The sequence below is a fragment of the Rutilus rutilus genome (genome assembly GCF_951802725.1).
Source record: "Rutilus rutilus genome assembly, chromosome: 13".
Lineage (NCBI taxonomy): Eukaryota > Metazoa > Chordata > Actinopteri > Cypriniformes > Leuciscidae > Rutilus > Rutilus rutilus.
Window position 1 is genome coordinate 14,084,861 of NC_140218.1, and position 17,366 is coordinate 14,102,226.

The 17,366-nt window shown below is 37.5% G+C and overlaps 2 protein-coding genes across 5 annotated transcripts in view; both read left to right on the plus strand.

Moving 5' to 3' along the window:
- Nucleotides 1-5,400: 5,400 nt before the first annotated feature.
- Nucleotides 5,401-7,822, plus strand: fam110c (family with sequence similarity 110 member C). Its single transcript, XM_084427126.1, has one exon. The coding sequence runs from the start codon at nucleotides 5,521-5,523 to the stop codon at nucleotides 6,499-6,501; it is 981 nt and encodes a 326-aa protein (XP_084283252.1). The 5' UTR covers nucleotides 5,401-5,520; the 3' UTR covers nucleotides 6,502-7,822.
- Nucleotides 7,823-10,246: 2,424 nt separating this feature from the next.
- fbxo25 (F-box protein 25) overlaps nucleotides 10,247-17,366 on the plus strand; it is a 34,241-nt gene continuing 27,121 nt past the window's right edge. For 2 of the 4 annotated variants that reach the window (XM_084428235.1, XM_084428237.1), the window contains exons 1-5: nucleotides 10,247-10,349; nucleotides 10,720-10,870; nucleotides 11,681-11,784; nucleotides 12,896-12,945; nucleotides 13,117-13,209. In XM_084428235.1, the coding sequence (XP_084284361.1) occupies nucleotides 10,743-10,870; nucleotides 11,681-11,784; nucleotides 12,896-12,945; nucleotides 13,117-13,209 (375 nt within the window). In that variant the 5' untranslated portion in view covers nucleotides 10,247-10,349; nucleotides 10,720-10,742. The remainder of the gene's footprint in view (nucleotides 10,350-10,719; nucleotides 10,871-11,680; nucleotides 11,785-12,895; nucleotides 12,946-13,116; nucleotides 13,210-17,366) is intronic. The other 2 variants (XM_084428238.1, XM_084428236.1) reach the window with 2 other exon arrangements.

The window sequence follows — 17,366 nt, forward strand, 5'->3', positions numbered from 1 at the left end:
AACAGTCCCGATTCTATTATTGGTATCATTATCCCGAGGAATGGCGTTTACAGATCTAGGTGGTCAGGTTGTAGGAAAGTCCTGTTTTCCAGACCATATTTAGAGGAAGTTTAGATTGAACTATTTTTTTCACTCAGCTGCCCGGCCTGCTTAGCCATTTTTTCTCTGTTATAAATCCAGATTATACTTATTGCTCGTGAACACCAGATGAGTGAATTTACTACACAGCAAAATATATGTGCATGCACATCTGACAAAGTCAGCATAAGAAACTCAGAGAGCCTAAAGGCTATAGAGTTGGGCCAATAGGATCTATGCAGAAATGTAACATAAATCTATGGAGTAATGTTATAAGCAACTTTCATCTGCAAAGAAAATCTCTTGAATAGAAAATAATACATTAAGTTACTTTTTTTTTAACACAAGTGCTTTACGTGTTCATGAAAAAAAGATATGTATAAGTCCATTCATTTAAGAAAATAACAATAAAAAAGGAATGAACAATAAGAAAAAGTTGCTTTAAAAAATGAATAAAAAGATATAAAGAATAAATTGAACAATCACTCTCTGTGTTAAATGTGTTGTATGGAAAATGTGATGAGTAATTGGTCTTTTTATAAACTTACACTATACCGGTCAAAATATATATATATTATTTTATTTTTCAGCAACTATACATTAAAAAAATATACAATATGAAAAATTTCTAACCTCCCCAACTCAAAATTTTCTAGTGACTGGTCACATCTAAATTTTTCAATTGGCCCAAGTGAAATTCTGTACATTTAATTTGATAATTTACAGAATTTAACTTGGACCAATTGAAGAATTTAGATGTGACCAGTCACTAGAAAATTTTGAGTTGGGGAGGTTAGAAATGTTTTAGTGATGATAATAATAATAAATGTTTCTTGAGCCTCTTCAGCATATTAGAATAATTTTTCTGAAGGATCATGTGACACTGAAGACTGAAGTATTTATGAAAATTCAGCTTTGTCATCACATGAAGAAATAAAATTGCATTAGTAATCAAATTTCACAATATGTTTTACAGTATTTTTGATCAGATGCTGTGGTGAGCATAAGAGACTTCTTTCAAAAACATAAAAAAAAACCAAACTGAACCGGTGAGTGGGATTCCAATGCATAGTATAAAGGTAACAATTTGGAGATTCCCATAAATTTCAGTAATTGTAGATAAGATAAGTAAATGTCATAGGTGGTATAGGTATCAGCTTTCCTCCTTTGGCTTTGATGCATAACACTGTCAAAGAGAATGACTAGTGAGAAATATAATGAAAACCATATTCCAGGATCAGTGACACAAGCAGTGCCAAACTTTAAGGGAGGTGATGAATCCAACCTACTGAGAAATCCAGCACAGCTTCTCTGTACAACAACAAAATTGATATCCATTGACATAGTCATTCTGTTTTGACTGAACAGAATTATTATGCAGCACAAACTGTTAGTGTTAGCACACAAGCCATGCAGATATTAATATACATCTTGATCTCTGCACTGTAGCGTATACATGCTGTATTCACAAATTCAAATTCAGCTGGTTTGCAGCTGCTCCGCACACAAATCTTTTTAAGGTTTACTTCTCGATAATGAACTTTCATTAATTATGTCTTCACGTTAACATCCTCAGCCCTGCATACGGACTAGAGGCTGACATTTTTTCGGGAATCCCACGGGTCACGGGATTCCCGTGGGATTCCTGCAGGATGGGAGTCATCTTTGCTATTAATCACGGGATTTGGACGGTACAGGATAAATGGTTAACGGGAGCAGACGGGAGCGGGAATTAACCAATAGCAAAGATGACAAAAAAAGAAAAAAGTAAATGCACCATTTTGTAGTTTCCTTTTAATACGCCTACAATGTAACGCAATTAAAAAATAACTGAAAACTGATTATAATTTAACCAACAGTAATTCTGGATTGCGTCCACCAACAAGTAAATAGGAAATAAGCGAATCAGAACACTGCGCGCCAAACCAGCAGTATGTGCGCAAGCGTGAACCACTAGTGTTTCTGTCTCACTCTGGATCTGCCACTGCATCACATTTCTCTCTGCGTGGCGTGGAGTGTCCGTTTTTATGTCGGCTTTCATGTTAACTGGTTAGAGCTTGTGTTAGAGCACAATACCTGCGTGACACACACACTTCTCGAGCCGCGCCGAAACCGCGTGCTAGAAATAGAACCGCAACCGACGCCTATTTTTCACACGACACGCAAGAGTGTTGGAAGTTTTCAGACAAAATTGAAGGCGCAAATACATATTAATAAATTACATTTTGATGCTTGAAAGTCTCTCGGTTTTGACAAATGCATATATAATTGCAATTTAAAAAATAGGCCTAATTATCGATTTTCAAATATTGCCCCTGTCAATAGGCCTACAGAACGAAATATTCTGCCGACGTTGTCTTTGCTGTATCAGGCTATATATATTATGTTTAACATCCAAATGTAGATGGTCTGTCGGCGCACAGAGCCACGCAGTCGCAGACAGCACGTGAAGTTCGTGAACACCGAATTCCCTTTTCTGTCTTATCTATTTGTGTTTGAACAGACATGTGCACGAAAAAATAAGCCAGTGTCCGTCTCAACGAGTTTCCCCGTAAACGCAGTCAAAATAAAACGGATGCGTGTCATTACCGGTATTAGATACGTGCATTCGTCTTAAAGGGACAGCACCCAATATACCTGCAGCTGTTTGTGTCACCAAAGTTAATCAAACAACAAAAGAGAAAGAGAAAAATCATGTTTTGTCAAAAGATAAACTGTATTAATATTTAATACAGTTAATTTACCTGAAAAACATAAAGCACTGCTTTATTTCTGTTTTATTGTGTATACGTTTATTTGTGTTTTATTGTATTTATATTTGTATTATGTTTATTAGTTTCTATGCAGATGCACTAGGCCTACCCTACACAATTACCCCAATCATCCTAGAATTATTCATTCTTTACAAAAAGAGCTATTCAAATCATCAGGTGAAATTGTTTTCAGGAAGTAGCAGTAAAGCAAGAAGAAGTGCAAGATAGTTTTTCTAAATTTCATTTGACTCTATGTGCCTATAGGGGTGGGTTGGGGATGGTGGCAATGTAGTATCTGGATATTTGCCGCGGGACGAGGGCTTCGATTACTGTACCTCTCTCTTTTTTGACCATACATGTGTTTGCACCCCTGTATGTATTAACTAAACACTAATTGAAGAAAAAAATATATGGGAGCGGTACAGGAGCAGGAGTCAGTTTAAACAGGAGCGGGATGGGACTGGGAGTCAATTTACCAGGAGCGGGATGGGATGGGATTATTTTTTAAACTTTGGTCTGGGAGTGGGACGGGACAAGATTTCTTTCTATGGGAGTGGGACGGGACAGGAGTGAAAATCCACTCCCGTGTCATCCTCTAATACGGACACAATATGCTGTCTTCAGGAAATGCCTGTCAGATTTGAGTAAATGAAAAAAAAGTCAATTTATTCCCCATTTGAACTTTCTTTGTCTGCACTTCATCCACTTATATTGTAAGTGAGCTATAATAAAATCTCATTCGGTCATGTGCACATCACTGACGCATTATTTAAGACATAAATTGTAATGTTGTGTGTTGAGAGACATAATCATAACTCACCCCAGACCTAAATGATTAACCTTGGAGGTCATTCAACCACATTGCTGTTTCCTATCAGAAATCTTGTCTGGAATCATTCATATTTGTTCAGAAAAACCTTGACCGATCCTTAGGTGTGGAACGGACATTTTGCTTTGTGAGATGTGTAAACAAGTTAGAAGTTTGAGGTTTTGGTTGTAATTTGTCCTGTTGCGGTTTCACATGTTAAAATTCATATGATGAAGAGGGCTCTGTATTTTTGGAGTAACTCTCATTGTGGGTTTTAGGATTTGCATTCCACTATCAATGTGTTGATTGAGTCTGTATACAATTATTGTTATTATGGGTTGTTTGAGATGCAGCATGCATGAATATTTAAAAATGTCCACGTGTTTCAGGCCAGACTGACATGATAATGAGTCTCACTCTATAATATATCTCATCTGGTACTTTCCAGCTTACTGCACAGCAGGCCCCTTGAAACACATAAATTACATCCGCACAAATTCCTGGTTCTGACTTGGTTGAGGTAAGAAATGAATTCTGGGCTTCACTTAAGTTGCTTTCTGAAGTCAGCGTTTTAGTGCATTTTGCACATTGAGCAATGCACAAACACTCCACAGAAATCCAGCCGGGGAAAAGTCTTGCCAGGGTGTTGATATGATGTCGTTACAGTGGTGTTTGATGTGTTGCTATGCGGTTGCTAGGGTGTTTTGGGTGGGTGCTATACTGGCCATGAGTTGTTTTATTGTTTGCCAGGTGAAAATCATTAGATGGCTTAGGAAAGTCAGAGCAACTATAAGTTATTTTATTGATTCAGAAATTATGTATAACAAACAGCAGGTCGTTAAGTGCACATCATGCGTGATCTCTCGCGCGCACACACACACACACACACACACACACACACACACAGTACATAGTCCCTCCCCACTAGTCTGCTGCCATCTACTGGTTTCATGGAGATCCTGCATTCATCTAGATCTCCTCCCAATGTCTTTCTGCCATTTATCTAATTATGTTTTTATGTGTTGCATGTGTTGCTTCTTTTCATACTGACACATGATATAACACTTATATGACTTCAGTCCCACACACAAGGATACACCAAACAAAAGTTCAGCAAGCCAGATCTGTCAAAAAACGTTTTCCATTGTTTGACTTTGACTCTACAACCCAGCACAAAAGGAGGAAATATGATTGAATCAGGTCACACAATGCATAAACAGATGTTGAGGAAAAAACAAGAATCAAGTCAAGTATGATATCCTTTAAAAAGATGTGTTGTCACAAAGGATCGATGAACTGTATTTTTTCCCTCCATGGGAAATATTCCCAGTACACTGTAAAAAATGATTTGATTAATAAGGTATGACAAAATGTTTTCACATCGCTTTAACTCAAAAATAACTCAAACCTTTTATAGGAGTTTTTTTCTTTAAAGTTTGATGTAATTCAAGTTGAAATAACTTAAACATACAAGTTGATTGTAGCCTACTTAAAAATTTAAGGCAGCTACATTTTTTTTTTTTACAGTAGACTAGTTCCAGCCTCCCCTAAAATCGTTAACTGTTTAATTTATTCTTATACAATATTCCTAAAGAGAATAATATATATATATTTTTTAAATGTATTTGCAAGCCCTTATTTTGGAGCCGTTAGGTTACATTTTAAGTTTCCTGGCAGTATTCCTCACCTTTAAATCTCCCGTGCCGAGCTCGCGCTGCCTTGACCTGTTAGTGGGTGGAGTAGGTGAGTATGAACAGGTAAAGGTGTGCGTCAGTATGTGCGTTTTCGTCAACCTACTATATCGGACCCCTCAACACATTTTGCAACAGTTGCGACACTGTTGTGGATTTAACACAATAGCCTACTAATCTAGACTGGATAATGCTGAAGAAAACGCAAGGCACGGGCACGGCCGACGTGGACGCGTCGCGCATTCTTGTGAAGGGGCCCGAGTTTTTGAGAAGACAACTGGAGCGAGAAAGCGAGGCGAATAAAGGACGCATCAGTGCTGTGGAGAGGCTGGCAGCCACTAAACCTCAATATGTAAAAAGCCAACAAGTGGCCAGCATCGGGTCTGCCTCCGTAAGCAGTCAAGGTTCTTCAAACGGGCACGGTTCCGTTAGGAACGCCGCAAATGTTGGTGTTAAGGACATACCGTCGCCTGAAGACGACAGCAATGTGGTAAGACGTAGCAGCTCGAAGAAACGACCGGACTCGATTTTATTATACAGACAGAAGTGTGAACTCATGAGAGGGTTGCCTGGCGGGAGGAGATTTAATAAAAAGTCATTATTCTCTCTTAAAGACAAGACAAACGCATTTTCTGAGGCGCGTGAATCTGACGTTGAGGTAAACGACAGAAAAGAGCGTGCGCTTTGCGCCACACGTGAGGAGGACTGCGTGAAAGAGTCCAGTCAGGTAACTTTACCCATCTCAAATGGGCAGCCAGGACCTCCTCCTCACAGGAGAGTCACTAGAACCCAAGAGCAGGAGCGCAAGAGCCGGAGAGGGGTGGCGCGCTCCAGCTCTGACATCAGCTCACGCTATTCGAAAAACTTCGCGGACTTCGACGTCTTCTTCAAATACTGCGGACTCGAGGGTGACGTGATTGATTCCATTGGCAAGGAGAACTTTTCCGCGCGCTCGGACGACCTCAGCTCCAGAATGCGGAGCATCAGCGTCTCGACGTCAGATGACGCATTCTCGAGGAGCAGCGACGGCCTGCATGAGGAGGAATTGCAGGAGACTGTCCGTCAAGGCCAAGGGTTGTCAGTCATCGAGCGCAACGCTCGGATCATCAAGTGGCTTTACAGCTGCAGAAATGCAGCGGAGTCGGGAAAGGTTCTTCGAGATCTGGATTAATGGGTCATGGCTGCAAACGATTTTTTTTTTTGTGTGTGCTCAACAACACATAATGTCACGGCTACTTGATTTAAAAAATACTAGCCTATTACATCCCTTAACTGTTACCATTAGAAAAAAATGAACCTTTTATTTTTAGGAGTGTATGCCTGGCTGATTTGGCTGACATGTTCATTACATTCATGTTCAACTAATCGGCTAATTCACCAATTCTAAAATTTCTTAAAGGGTTTTAGGATGTTTTTTTTTTTTTTCATTTGTGAGTGGGTGAAATAAGGTCTGATGAACATTTTGTTTTACTACATACATTACACACACCTACCATTTGAAACCACTGTTCTTTGAAAACATAAGTTGATAACAGTTTGCTATATAAGGACTAGAACAGTTTTGTCAAGCATTTACACAACTTTGTAGTTGTAGTCTTTATTTAACATCTTGTTAGCAGCTAGACTGTGTGTAATTTCTGTTGACATGAACATTTTTTAAATGCTAAACCTTTTGTACTGTATATACCAGTACTTGATCCTGGTTAATTATTACACTGTATCTACCTAGATGTCATGTTACTTGATTTTATAATATATTAAAAGTTGTCGTTTTTATATCCCATTGCAGTTTATTTCCATTGAATTCTGTGAAAACTGCCTTTGCACATAAATCTATAGTTTACAGATACAATCGTTGTTTTAGTCAAACAGGCCATGATACAAGCCTGTCAGGAATGCAGAAGGGAACACCTGGTCCTGAGATATGGAAAGATATGGTTTCAAACAAGCCGTTTTGTCCATTGTTGCGTAACAGCGGAAGCGATGGACAAAAAGCAAGTACATTCACATCCAATGTGGGTGTGTATAATTTGTGCCACTGTCACTCAAGTTCAAAGATTAGGTGTCTGTTTATCCTGACTTAATACTGACTGTCTACTCATGTCTTCCCTGACTCACTATGCCTTGGAAATGGCATAAAATTGTGTTTGAAGTAACTTGACAAGGTGTGTGCACTGTTGAGTCAAACAACCTTGCACAATTATGTAAAAATGCTGAGTAAATATGAATACCAGTTAGGAAAATCTTACTTTCTTACTTTTCTATCACTGTTATCTAAAGGGCAGTTTACTTTTGGATAAGGTAATGCAGGTGTATAGTAATTTAATGATCATAAATGCATATTTATAATGATAAAAACAACTTTAAAACACATTTTATGAATGTTAACTAACTGAACCTATGCTTCTTTTCATCATTTTGCACATGACTGAACATTTGAGAAAAAAAAAAAATTCTTCTTCTGTCAGTGTTTTCGCATGCACACAAAAACTTACCCCTCTGGCCTCCTAAAGCAGACTATGGCAGGTTAGATCTTGCAGAGGGAGTGTTCGTGGCCTTTACACTACTTTAAATTATTTTGGAAAAGCTGTTATTTTTGAATGCATGTGAGAATTATTCTAATCTTTTAGCCCGCTCATTCAACTGTAATCCAACCTGACAAGTTTGTCTGAAACCGCATCAAAAGCAAAGATGTATGACTGTCCGATGAGTTTTTGGAATTTGTCTCTGTTGAGATAATTATGAATTACGAAATACTCTTCAAATAGTGTTACAATTTAGCTGTTGTCCATTCTGTTCAAATGATCCAGGAGTCCGCCTTATTGGTACGGTTAAAAAGGATACCATTCTTCATTGGCAATAAACCTACACACAACAAGTACTTGCTATATGCATGCAAATTATTATTTATGCAGCATGGATGGACTGTACCTTTTCTTATGGCAAGACTTCTCAGCTCGGTTTGGACTTTCATCTAGGTGGGGTTTTTACCTTGCACAAATATGAGTCAGATGTCACATAATAAGGATATATCAGTAAGGGCTTTGAGTCAAACCTCTATAACATAAATGGTTGTTGTCTTAACGCATTATAGTCCTTCACGTCTATTGTGATCTCAAAATTCCGGCCAGTTGATAATACCTAGAATATCAAAATCGACTGCTGGCGGTAGATCCTTTTCCTATTTAGCACCAAAACTTTGGAACAATCTTCCTAACATTGTCCGGGAAGCAAACACACTCTGTCAGTTCAAAGCTAGACTAAAAACACATCTCTTTGACCTAGCATACACATAACACATTATAGACTTCTATAATTCCATATTGGGCTGCATAGATGAAGAATGGCGTCTACGCTAATATTAGTCTCTCTGTTTATACCGAGGTTTACCGCAGTCCGTCGGATCCAGGCCGTATCCAGATCTGATGAAGGACCAGCGCCTGGACGCGACGACAACGCAGTCCTGAAGTGTCAACAGACTCTCCGTTTCCTGAAGTGAGGTGGACCCCGGCCGTATCCAGATCAGATGGTGGATCTGCACCTGGACCTAGCCATGACGCATCCTGAAGTGCCAGCCTCATCAGTCCTGTGAAGGCCTCATCATCGACACGACCAATCTGACTTCTGACCTGTAATGCTGCCTGGATCATAATCATACACTGTTCGCTCGTTGGCCAGAGGAGAACTGGCCCCCGACTGAGCCTGGGTTCTCCCAAGGTTTTTTTCTCCATTCTGTCACCTGATGGAGTTTTGGTTCCTTGCCACTGTTGCCTTGGCTTTCGGCTTGCTTAGTTAGGGACATTTAATATTCAACAATATTATTGATATGCCTTATTATGGGTGGACAATGATGCAATTTTCTTCTAGAAACAAACTTTGTTGTATAATTTTCATGTTATCAATGTGAAGCTGCTTTGATACAATCTGTATTGTAAAAAGCGCTATATAAATAAAGGTGACTTGACTTGACCTGACTGTAGCAGTCATTATGCTGCAAAGTCTTGTTGGGAAATTGTTTTGAATTATGTCCTCCATATAAACATAAAGACATATCCTACTGTCATTTATTAGAGTAAACAAGTGAACACAAAGAAAGCACATTGACAAGTGTCGACTGTACAGTATAATGAAGGCAGGTTTTATTTGCAATGTGTTCTCAGGACAAGGTTTTTTTCTATGTGCCAGGTGTTGAAAACTACAGTAGTCGACATTTTGAAGTGGATCAAAACCTTTTATCAAAGTTATATGAATTTTGAACAATACCCGTTCTTGTCTTAGGACAACTTTGATAAATGTTTTTGATCCCCTTCGACTGTTGACTATAGCCTACTGTAATTTTTGGGTAAGACTTAAAGGTAAATGAAACTCAAACAAATAGGCTACATAAGTAAATAAATCGAATATAAATACAATATAAAAAGTAAATAAGTATTAAAATACAATAAAGATTTAATTTAACAAATAAAATGTAATAAAACACCTTACAAATTAGATATAAGACTTGATGATGGACATTGTTACTTTTTCTAGCTGCTGTGCATTTTAATAATTTTATTTTTAACTTGATTTGAACTTTTTCTATTTTCTCTCATAAAGCTCTGTACTCACTGCAGGCTGAGGGGGTGACAAATAAACCTAGCCTATATTATACTTCTATCCAAAACCAAGCAGTGGAAATGTTTATTTTGTGATGTTATTATCCAACATGATTGGTCAGTCATCGCTCATTCTATCCATTTCCCTTCCCCCCATTACAAAATCAAAACATGACAACATGTGCAACGTCTGTGTCACGTGTAAGAAGCTGCGGAGACAGAGAGCTCGGGATAATTCGGCGAGTGATCGACAGCGTCACGAACCAATCAGCTTGGGAATTCCGGGTAGCAACACAATAAATACATATACGATGGCCAATCACAATCGACGGGAGGCGTGTCTTACATTCCGCTTTTCTGACTGTTTACTTCCGTCAATATTCAACGAAAAGCAGAAAATTATCACCATAACAAAGGAAACGCTGTAAGTAAAGTTAAATATACGTCTGTTATCAATGCAAATACATTACTTTGCGCGTAAAACAACAATAGAGGTAGAGATTTAAGCTGTCTTTAGTGTTTTGTCGACGTTTAGAAAGATAAGGTTCTTGGCAGGCTTTGCATTTGAGCAAATTTGTTGACAGTAACGTAGTTGGTACAGAAGCCAGAGTTTAAATGCAATTTAAAAATTAACATCAAAATGCAAAATGTTTAATGTAATGTTTTACATCAAGATTGTGAACAAAGGCTTTTTAAGCTTTGAATGATTGTTATTGTGTGTTGTCTGATCAGATCATAATGATAAAGCCTTTGATGTGTTATAATGGTTTGAGATAAGAGTCTCTTGTATTCAGGTTTTTGGAGCAGGTGGAAGAAGATGCCTTTCTTGGGCCAAGACTGGAGATCACCAGGCTGGAGCTGGATCAAAACTGAGGATGGCTGGAAGCGCTTTGAATATTTCAGCCACAACTTGGGAGATAACATCAATGAACTTGGCTTGGAAGAGTAAGAAATGCTATGAATTATATCAATATAATGTGGAGTGATTGTTGGATCTTGATCTAGAGAGAGGTTCAAACCTGCAACCTTTCAGTTACCACCTCCGAGCTTTAACCACAAGGCTACACCACCCAAAGAAAGCGTTGAGAAACAAACTAAAAAGGAAGTGTGTATGTGTCATGTGTGGGAAGTCAGGTATCCGTGTTTAGAACTGTGTTATTGTGACCGCCTGTGGTTATTGTCTGAAGTAGCGTAGAACAGACATCCACAATTTGGTTTTGTGTGTATTCAGACACAAAATACTGACACGGTCCTTTATCTGACCATGCTGTCATGGACACAGACCTGAGGTTGGTCAGACTGAGGAAACGTGGTTGTCTGGTTTCTGCTATGTGGGGATGCAAGTAGTTATTTGGATAGCTTTAGGGTGAATCTGCATCCTATGTCTGTGTGTTAAATTTCACCAGACAAAAGACCGAACACTCACCTGTGTGTGTTGTGTAAGCTAAAACGTCTTCAGATCATAAGGACTCGCCTCATTCAGCAAGACTGGGATTAATAATTGAAAGGAACTTGCATTGGCTTGTTTATTTGCACTAGGTTTTATTGCATTCGGTGTCAGGTTTATGTCTACTAGTTAGTACTCTTCTAAATTGCAGTCTAAATTGCATGCTTGCCATCTGTTGATCACATGATATAATACTTTTTGTAGGTCGCTCTGAATAGGAGCCTCTGCTAGATGCCTTTAATGTAAACGTAATGCCTAAAGCTTATTTTGGGATTGTCATGATTAACTTTACCTTATTAACTCTCCAGATTGGACAACGACAACAAGGAGAACGTCTACGTGGGAGATGTCTGTGAAGTAGCTGCCAAGAAGAGAAAAAAGGACTTTTTCAACAACAACACTAAGTCACAGTGTAAATATGACATCATATTTAATTGCATCACCCTCACACTTAATTACAACAATGATCTTAAATTTCAAAGTGAATTAGAGTTTCTTTGGAGAATAGGCAATTATGCAGTTTAGCAGTCGTTATACAAAAATATATCACACAACAATGATCTTAAATTTAAAGGGGTAGTTTATCCAAAAATGAACATTTTGTCATCAAGTTGTTCCAAACAGTTGACGGTAGCTAATGACTTCCATAGTTGGAAAAAATACTATGGGAGTCAAACTGTCTGGTTCCCAACATTCTTCAACAGATGAAAGAAACTCGTACAGGTTTGGAACAACATGAGGGTGAGTAAATGATGACAGAATTTTTATTTTTGGGTGAACTATCCCTAACAGGGAGCTAGAATTTCTGGAATAGTGGGCCATTATGAAGTTCAGTGGTCATTATACACATAATTGACCAATCAGAATGAAGTTTTCCAGAGCTGTGTAATAATTGCTAATTAGTACATATTTTTACGTAATGCTTAATTACTTAATACTTAATTATCACAACAATGATCTAACATTTTAAAAGTGAACTATAGTTTTTTGGGACAATGGCCAATTATACAGTTAGTGGTCATTATACAAAATATGACCACAGAATGCTATATTAGACCAATCAGAATCAAGTTTTCCTATGATCTGTGTAATTACAAATTTAATAGTAGTATTTTTTCACATCCCACCCAATTACAGATAAATGCAATTAAAAACCTAAGCAGTTAAAGGGATAGTTCACCCAAAAATGAAAATTGTGTCATCATTTACTCACCCTCATGTTGTTCCAAACCTGTATGCATTTCTTCTGCTGAACACAAAAGAAGATATTTTTGAAGAATGTTGATAAACCAAAGAGTTTCCGTTTCCATTGACTTCCATTGTATTTTTTTGTCCATACATTGGAAGTCAATGGGAATCAAAACTGTACCAACATCCTTCAAAATATATTCTTTTGTGTTCAACAGAAGAAAGAAAGTCATACAAGTTTGTAAACTAAATGATGACGTAATTTGAATTTTTGGGTGGACTATCCCTTTAAGGATGTAATATATGGGTTAAATATATTTTATCCTTTTTCTTAGTTTTGTTCCAGGAGAGGTGGATCTACGTTCAGAAGGAGAGTACGAGAGAGGTGAGAGGAATTATGTCTTAGCATCATAAGACTCAAAAGTAGCAACATAAAAGTAGTTCAAGACTCAAAAAGTAGCAACATAAGTCACATAAAGCTATACGTCATTGTTTATATTTTACAGTTCTGCCAATACAATCTCTTTCAATGCGCACCGTGTGTTTGTTGTTCCAGAGACATGGGTACTGTACGCTTGGTGAGGCCTTCAATCGTCTGGACTTTTCCAGTGCCATTCAGGATGTGCGGCGATTCAACTATGTAGTCAAAGTAAGATGTTCTGATCTCTGCTGAACAATTGCTGAATACAATTGAATACCTCTCTCTATTGAAATCACAGGCCTTTATCACACTTCCGTGTTCGAAAAGCGGAAAAAACTTCCGCTGAAGCCTGTATCAATAGCTCATAGAACATGATTTTTGGGATTTTTTTAAATGTAAAAATCAGCACAGATATTTCTTCTAAAGACACCATCCTCAGTTTACAATCATTAATTGAGTATTGTGGAACAAAAAAAAAATGGTGATGATTCCGACTCATATTCAGTGATTTAAAGGAGAGCGCGCAAGCCATACTGTATCAGAGTCTGATCACCTTATTTTATTACAGAACTGCAATAATACAATACAAACAACCAATCACATTAAAGAGCATTACAATTAGACTTACTTTATGATGCAATCATCAATAATTAGATCAGATTGAAGTTGTTTAAATAAAGGAATATTTCCAGGCCATACGCAATAAAAAATAACTGATTTGATCATCGTAAGCGTGTCATATCCTCCGTGTTTAAGTGCTGTGATTGGATTTGTACTGTTGACAAAAATGGGTGGTAATGTAATGCAAAAACAAACAAAAATATAGCTGCGAGCAGCGATTGCGGGCCCAAGCCGGTGGCACCGCCACCCTGGTGCCTTAGTGTAGGCACCGGGGTGGCGGTACCGCCGGCTTTGGCCCTCCATCGCTGCTCGCAGCTATATTATATATATATATATATATATATATATATATATATATATATATATATATATACCGTTCAAAAGTTTGGGGTCAGGAAGATTTTTAATGTTTTTAGGAGAAGTCTCTTCTGCTCACCAAGGCTGCATTTATTTGATTAAAAATACAAACAAAAACAGTAATATTGTGAAATATTATTCCAATTTAAAACAGCTGTTTTCTATTTTAAAATATTTTACACTGTAATTAATTTATGTGATCAAAGCTGAGTTTTCAGAATCATTACTCCCGTCTTCAGTGTCACATGATCCTTCAGAAATCATTCTAATATGATGATTGATGGTCAATAAATATTAATTATTATTTTCAATGTTGAAAACAGTTGTGTACAGATTTTTTTTCAAAATGTGTTGATGAATGTAAAGTTCAAAAGAACAGCATTTATTTCAAATATAATTTTTTTTAACATTATAAATGTCTGTACTGTAACTTTTGATCAGTTTAACTCATTCTCGATGAATAAAAGTATTGATTTATTTTATTTCTTTCCCCCAAAATTAAAATTAAAATTATTATTGACCCCAAACTTCTGAACGGTAGTGTTTAATGTTACAAAAGCTTTAGATTTCAGATAAATGCTGTTCTTTTGAACTTTCTATTCATCAAAGACTGTACACAACTGTTTTAGACATTTAAAATAATAATGAATGTTTCTTGAGCATCAATCATCATATTAGAATAATTTCTGAAGGATCATGTGACAGTGACGACTGGAGTAATGATGCTGAAAACTCAGCTTTGATCACAGGAATAAATAACAGTTTAAAATATATTAAAATAGAAAGCAGCTGTTTTAAATTGGAATACTATTTTACAATATTACTGTTTTTGTTTGTATTTTTAATCAAATAAATGCAGCCTTGGTGAGCAGAAGAAACTTCTCTGTTATGTGCGCGCCACAGACTGCACGCACGTCCGCTTAGAGTTCCGCCTTTTGCCTTCCGTCAATATTACGTTATTAGAAAAATATTTTTTTAGAGAATCGATTTTTTGATATTTGTGAATCGATTCAGAATCGTCCACGTCCGCATCGCGATGCATCTAAGAATCAATTTTTTCTCCCACCCCTAGATTTCATACAACAGGTTAATAAACAGTTACAATTAAGTCACTTACATTTTAGATGCAATGTTGACTGTTTTTGTTCTGTTTCAGCAGCGAAAATAGTTAAACAAAGATCACGGCAGAACCATCACGCATCACGTGTTTTCTCATAACTGAACGATTCAGGATTTTTAACGAATCGGTTGACTCAAAGATTGAATGATCAATCCATAAACATCTGTCTTAATCATGATCGACTCATTCGAACGAATCGTTTGAACGAATGAATCAATGACTCGCTTATTAAGATGGATGCCTGGCGACACCTAATGGGGGTTTAGTGTTGTTTAAAAGCATCATTCTTTCCCACATGTGTGTGATTTGTGTGTGCAACATTATCATTATTTTTCTTTCACTATTATATTAGCGATTTAAAAGCACCCACTCGTGTCACACGTCGATTAACCGGTGGGAAAATATCCTCAGACACATACCTAATAAATGTATATTTAAATACAATATTGGCCTACCTGGTAAAAAGTTTTATATACTATTTTGATGTCCTTTTGGACACAAGAGGGCAGTATAGCCCTATGTTTGCTTTTTTGTTGAACCAAATAGCACTAAATAGCCTGTTTTTAACTTTTTCATTCTTCTTGAATTGCAAAAACAGAATAAAATGGGTTTAGTTGTGATATTTGTATACTTTTATATAGAAATAAATGGTATATAATTACATTTTTAGAAGATTTTTACTTTAATCCCTCGCCATAGCAAAACCGTTTGAGATATTTATTATCCATTCACAATTTAGCATATTTAATGTAGTTTCATCATGTTGAAAAAGTTTGGTACGAATAAAATAAATAGTTTAAGAGGAGTGGCTAAAAATTCAGAGGCTGATTTTGCAAAAAAATTCACATTCAGACCAAAATATCTGACTTCCTGATGGCCAGAGCTATTGAATGTAAATTAGAAAGTTGTCCGGCTTGATGAGAACAATATACAAACTATTTTTTCTTTACTGTAGTTAAAAGTAACCCCCCCACTTTTGTCAAAAGCATGTTGAAAGTGACACACTTCCTGCTGCCAGTTGGTGGCGCTATAACTTTGACTCACAATAGCTACATCCATCTGATCGGCCTCTTACCACGAACACACTGCTGAAGTTTCATCAAGATCAGTTAATGTATGCAGAAGTTATTCCACTTCCGTGTTTCTCTTTTCTCGCCATAAATTCGATTCCTCGCCACAGCCAAACCGTTCGAGATATCAAAAATCCGTCCGCAATTTAGCATCCTCAAAGTCTTGACTACATGCACACCGAGTTTGAAGGGGACACGGTGAATTTTCTAGGAGGAGTATTTCACATTCCACAGCAAGCGTTTTCCAAACAACCCATAATAGCCGACTTCCTGTTGGGCTGGCGTAAAACTTGACCGGGGTAAAGTTGTTCGGCCCGATGAGATCTATATGTGTACCGAGTTTCATATTAATTCATGCGAGCGTGTTTGATATATGGATCAAGTTTTAGAACCCCGTTCAAGGGGGCACTGTTGAGCCCCCCAGCCACGCCCGGGTACCAGCTTCAGCCCGGCCCTGATGTCCGTGGGTTCTGACCTGTGTGCAAAGTTTCAAGAGTTTTTGAGCACGTTAAGGACCCCAAAAGCCCCTGAAACCTTGATTAACAATATAAAAGCAATAGTCAAATCCCCCCCTCCCCTCACACACACACAGACACAGAGAGAGGGAGAGAAAATTCTTCAGAAAATCCACATTCAAACCAAAATATCTCTCTTCCTGTTGGTCGGAGATGGTTCATGTAAATTAGAAAGTTGTCCGGCTTGATGAGAACAATATACATAACGATTTTTGTGACTCTACTTAAAACTAAGCCCCCATTTTTGACTAAAGGTGGCGCTACTGAGCCCCTCACCACGCCCGTTTCTGAAACTTTGCACATGTCTACCGGCTAATAAATGTGATGTGTCTGTCGAGTTTCATCCAATTTCAAGTATGTTAAGAGTCTCAAAAGCATCTGAAAAGAATATTAAAGTTTGATGCGTTGCCACGGCAACAGTATTTAAGATATCAATAAACCTTTCACAGGTCTACATCTGCCGTGTGTTTACATTATACACATAAAGTTTGAAGCAAATCGGGTAAAAATAAGAGGGTGATTTCAAAGCATTTTGAAAGTGACACACTTCCTGCTGCCAGTTGGTGGCGCTATAACTTTGACTCACAATAGTCACATCCATGTGATCGGCCTCTTACAACGAACACACTGCGGAAGTTTCATCAAGATCAGTTAATGTATGCAGAAGTTATAACACACTTCCTGTTTATCTTTTCTCGCTAT